The sequence below is a fragment of the Glycine soja genome, chromosome 7, assembly GCF_004193775.1.
Source record: "Glycine soja cultivar W05 chromosome 7, ASM419377v2, whole genome shotgun sequence".
Lineage (NCBI taxonomy): Eukaryota > Viridiplantae > Streptophyta > Magnoliopsida > Fabales > Fabaceae > Glycine > Glycine soja.
Genome location: NC_041008.1, coordinates 10,765,060 through 10,770,054, shown reverse-complemented (window position 1 = coordinate 10,770,054; position 4,995 = coordinate 10,765,060). Strand labels below are relative to the sequence as shown.

Below are 4,995 nucleotides of genomic sequence, written 5' to 3'. Positions count from 1 at the left end.
CGTCCCGATCCCAAATTCAAACCCGTTCCGTCCCATTATCATGTCTAGTCCTAATAAATGATTTAGAAGATAATTATTAGATAAAATGATATAAAAAAAATTCGAGACTAAAGAGAGGTATTCTTACTTTCTTTATTATAGTAATGATTATAAATTTTTTTATCTGTAATAGTTGATGAAAATAGTTTAAAACAATTTAAGCTGGAGTTGTTATAGATTACAATCACAAAAATATAAAGTTATTGAAAACCGTAAGTCATGAGTAAAGCTTTATTAAATAAGATATGTAATTCATTAAATTTTATAATTTTTAATAAATTTCTATTAATAATAGAAAAATATTTTAAAAATTGTGTTAAAAAGTGTTCCTCAACATTTTCCTATATCAATGTATGAAGTTATATAATTTTATTGTTAACAAAATATTACTCTAATTAAACATGAGAATTGTATTGGATTGTAATAGCAATGACACTAAATAGTTTTAATTTAAAGATTAATTTATTATTAAATTTCTGCCGGATTAATTTATTATACATTTTGTACAATTAAAACTGAATTTGATTTTTTTTATTTGTCATAAACTAATTTATCAACCCCTCACTCCTTTTAAGTTTACTATTTACCCTAATAATAATAACTGTTAGCTGCGAATTTTGACCTTCTAGAATCATAAGGTCCCATATCTGAGAAACACTTTCCATTCTATTCATTTTCACCTGATTCGAAGCTTAGTGTGTTGCTGGAAAAGAAAGAAAAAAACAATTTTAGTGTAGCGGTGTGTGTTTGGTGCAATGACTTTGAGGTTTGAATCAGTAGTGTGGGCTTTAAACCCTAAGCTAAGTCACCACCGTTTCTCCATCCCCAATCTTCGTCGGAATCCCCACTCTCTATTCGCACCTCCTCCTCCTCCTCGCATTCGCACTTCCTTCCTCGCATTCGAAGAAGGAGGAGGAGGAGAAATCGAACCGGAGAAAAACGAAAACAACAACGATAACCGTACCGGTGCCGAAGAATCGTGGAAGCAAGCTCTGGACACGTTCCGAGAACAGGCCTCGAAGATTCGAGATGCTTCTCAAGAAGCGTACGAGCTGTACTCCGAGAAGGCGATTGCGGTGTTGAAGGACGCCACGGAGGAGCTGAGAGTGGCCGCCAAGGAAATCGGCGACGAAGGCAAACAGTATCTCACCGTAGTTGCCGAGAATTCGCCGGAGGTCAAGGAAGTCGTTGAATCATTCACCTCTCCAAGTCGTGACCTCAGCGAGATTTCTCAATTGCGCGATTTCTACGTCGGTGTACCTTACGGTATGTAATATGAGAGCATCCATTGTAGTTATAAAGAACTTATAGTTATAAAGAAGAAAATAAGATGAACTAGGTCACTTTGAAAGAGCTTTATTTACAGTTTATTTGGTCTTATCTTATGACCAAGGTTTTAAATATCGGTCGCGGTCCGGGTCATGTTGCGGTTGTTTGTTGATATCGTAGCAAATCGCGGACAAATGTGGTTGATGCTGTCCCAGTTGCAGCGGCATTCTGGTCACAGACCGTTAAAAAACCTGTTGCGGCCCAAATCACGGGCGCAGACCGTTTTTTATAACCTTGCTTATGACATACATAAGTACTTGTGCAAATGTATAGGCGAGTTTATGAAAATAGATTATATTGTGTCGATAAATTGTATTTAGCTTATTTTAATAAATTTTCTAGTTCAGATTGCACCTTACAACTGATAATAAATTTAACTCAATTTTTTTCTTCAATTTTACAAACAACTTATATATAAGTGTTCGATTAAGTTGTTTAGTTCTTAATCTTCTTTTATAAGTTAAAAATTAATTTATGCACTTCAATTTTTAATAGAAGTTGTGTCATCTAAAGGTGTGTATATGTTGATTTTAACTTATAGATGTTTAATTCACTTTACGTTTTTATTTTCTTTTCTCTTAATAAGTATTTGTTGAGAAGTTTATCCACACAGATCATGTCATCACCATAGCTAATGAATTGCGTAGTTTAATGTTTCTTTGCAATTGCAGGTTTAGTTCTTTCTGTAGGGGGGTTTGTTTCCTTCATGGTTACAGGTAGCATTGCAGCACTAAGGTTTGGGATAGTGTTAGGTAGCGTCCTTTTGGCTCTAGGTGTTTCAAGTCTCCGGGCATACAAAAGAGGACAACCTTCTTCTTTAATGCTCAAAGGCCAAACTGGTAACATTGCGGCCTTATGATTATTGGTCTAACATGTGAAATTTATTCATTCTGTTTTTGGGAATTTGATGGTTTTTGTGTGTTTGTCGGACTTGCAGCAATAGCAAGTATATTGTTTTTGCGGGAGATAAGATTGCTAGCTGCAGAGGTTAGACAATTCTATTTATTTATTTTTCAGTTTGTACTTTGTATTAAAATTTATCAAGTAAGTTTAACATTTCTAATGGTTTTCTGTTACTGTCTTCCTTTTACCAGGGGTCACCACTTGTAACTTATTTCACTTCATTGATCAGGTTCTTGAAAACTTGCTGTTATTTACATGAATGGTTTTATATAACATAACACTTCTGGGGAGTGGCTTGGTTATGAGGTGAAACCTGCTATGATGTTCTACAGGCACAGAATGTTGAAAATTACATTTTGGTCTGAAGCTTAAAAGTTGACAAGGTTCTTGCAAAAACCAAATTGAAAACTTAGCCAATCTTATTTTTGAATTTGACCTATGGAATTCTGATTAGATTAGAATGTCATTCATCCCATTGCTGTTCTCTGTTCCAATGCTATGATCTTTTACAATACTTAAAGAGTGAAATTAGGAATCTGATTTTCAGTTTCATAACTTGCTATTAATTCAGCTTTTCATGTGCTCTTTAAACAAATATCCTAAAATAAGATTTTGATACGTAGTGTGAAGAAGGAAATGTTATGCTAGGTGATTTGAATTTCCTATCCTTGGGTTTACTTCCATTTCTAAATGTTTTTTTAAATTAGGAATATAAGGAAGTTAGGCATATTATTTGTCTGGGATTTGTCTCCGGTGGAAAATTGGCAATGCAAATGGCAACTTTAGCCTATGTAGATTAGAAGATGTAATAAGTTTTCTTTGGTAGCTTTGAGCCTGTGCTGACCACACTTAATGTGTCATTTGATTGTTGTATGGTATATTTGATAGTTTTTGTGTTGTACCAGCAGCACATGCAATTGATGATGACTCTTTTTCCATTGATAATGACTTTGAATTTTTTTTTCTTTGAATCACTTTAAGTGTCAGCTTTCCTTAGTCAATTTCCCTATGCTCTTCTTGAAGCTAGATTAGTTCTTTCATAGGGATTAAGATTTTGTGAAGTAACAACTTTGTTTACATCTGCAGTGGTGCAGTAGTGGCATTTTATGTCTACAGATTGGTACTGGAACATAAACAAAAAAATGCATCAAACTTGGAAAATGGTGCAGAAAATTAGTTAAATCATACAAGGTTAGCCTATTAAAGTTCAAGAGTATTGTATTCTATCCAAAATAATATATAATGAGAAATATTATGCCTTTACATCATATGAATAGTTTTGCAGTGTCACTGTAATTGATTCCTATTTGGAAAAAATTGATTATTTTGTAATACTCAAATATTGGATTAGCTTTTAGTAGTTTATGGGAACTTTTCAATTGTTAAACTCTATTAGACTTTTCTAAAGCATGAATTTTGAACTCTCCTTAGTTTATTAGGTGCTTATGGAAAGGTTAAACGATTGAACTTTTAAAAATTTGTGCCGAAGTTGATTTTAGTTTATTTGAGAAGTTTGATTCATTTTATTTTCTTCTCTTATCAATACTTATTGAAAAACTTGATCAAAATGCCTTACTTTTTATGGTTATTTGTTTCCTTCATGTAATTGTTTAAGGGCCTGGTGACATTCATATATGGTGTGATGCATGGAAGAATTTAACTTGGAAATTTATATCTAATTTCATGTTTATGTATTATTGTGATTTGTCAGGATACTAAAACTTCCTGTGGTGTACGTCCTTCCTCTGAAGTGGCGTATCATGAACTGGTTTTACCTTTCATTGACCTCTCTAGTACCCTTTCCATTTGCAAATGGTTCTTTAGAGAGAAACCCATGCTTGGTAGGTTGCAGGTCCTATTATACAGCTAAGAGCTTGTTGATAGTTCAAATAGGGTCTTGAATTCTGTCTTTTCCCACCAAAAAATAATTAAAAAAATAGAAGCAGCCCTCGAGTTTTTGTTCACCCTTACAGGAGGGGGAATTTGCGCTTCTTTTGGCGAATGAAGGTTTTGTGAGACTTTCCTCTTTTGAAGTCTAAGAAACAATTTTAACGTTGATGAGGAGTTACAGAGGAAATATAAACAGTCTGTAGAAAATCACAAATTCAAGTTATGAAGTTGTCATGAATCAAAGGTTGATATTTTACCCATTAGTTAGCTTTTGGAATTTAGTTTGATCCAAGTTTTTTTGTTTCAAAGGAGTAAAGGTCCTCCTTGGCCTCAACAAAGGTTGTATAAAAATATAGGTAAAAACTGCACAATTATAAATCTATTTGCTTTCCTTAACATAATTAAGTGGATATATTTTGTTGTACAATATTGATTTGTTGCCATTTTAGACATCCTTCTGTCTACCTAAGTCATTGGTAATAACTAATATGATAAGAGGCTCCTGAGTCGGTTAGCCACGTAGATTCATGAAGCATAGATTGACGCAGGGGCGAAGGAACCTATAACATGCATGTTTATGCAGTAGTACCTACCACCTTTTTTCCCTCGGAATTAGCACTCGAGGTGAATTAGTTATACCTTGCCATTCGTAATGAGATGATAAATTATTAGAGGGTTTTTCACAACCAGGTTGAGTGTTGATGGCAATAAGATATGGGCTCGATTATTAACTTAACTTGTAAATGAATTAGATTGGCCGTTCGCGGACCTTTCCTTTCACCAAAGGTCAGTAAAATCAAGTTTATTCATTAAAAATTCAAAGTAGTAGATTTT

The 4,995-nt window shown here is 33.7% G+C and overlaps 1 protein-coding gene across 2 annotated transcripts; it reads left to right on the top strand.

Moving 5' to 3' along the window:
• The first annotated feature begins 680 nt into the window (after nucleotides 1–680).
• LOC114418728 (protein FATTY ACID EXPORT 3, chloroplastic-like) lies at nucleotides 681–4,588 on the top strand. Of its 2 annotated transcripts, none has more exons than XR_003668086.1 (6): nucleotides 681–1,305; nucleotides 2,040–2,207; nucleotides 2,306–2,355; nucleotides 2,463–2,654; nucleotides 3,358–3,462; nucleotides 3,983–4,588. XR_003668086.1 is itself a non-coding variant. In XM_028384209.1 (6 exons), exons 1-5 carry the CDS (start codon nucleotides 795–797, stop codon nucleotides 3,446–3,448), a joined length of 858 nt encoding a protein of 285 aa, XP_028240010.1. In that variant the 5' UTR covers nucleotides 684–794; the 3' UTR covers nucleotides 3,449–3,462; nucleotides 3,983–4,588. The 2 variants fall into 2 exon arrangements, 1 of the variants encoding a protein (XP_028240010.1); XM_028384209.1 differs by having other exon boundaries at nucleotides 684–1,305; nucleotides 2,463–2,500.
• The last annotated feature ends 407 nt before the right edge of the window (nucleotides 4,589–4,995 follow it).

What these genes read in the sequence shown, in the direction of transcription:
- LOC114418728 (XM_028384209.1), top strand. Translation starts at nt 795, where the DNA reads ATGACTTTGAGGTTTGAATCAGTAGTGTGGGCTTTAAACCCTAAGCTA. An exon ending in TAAGATTGCTAGCTGCAGAG is followed by an intron (nt 2,356 to 2,462) that starts GTTAGACAATTC and finishes TCCTTTTACCAG; the next exon opens with GGGTCACCACTTGTAACTTA. An exon ending in TATTTCACTTCATTGATCAG is followed by an intron (nt 2,501 to 3,357) that starts GTTCTTGAAAAC and finishes TTACATCTGCAG; the next exon opens with TGGTGCAGTAGTGGCATTTT.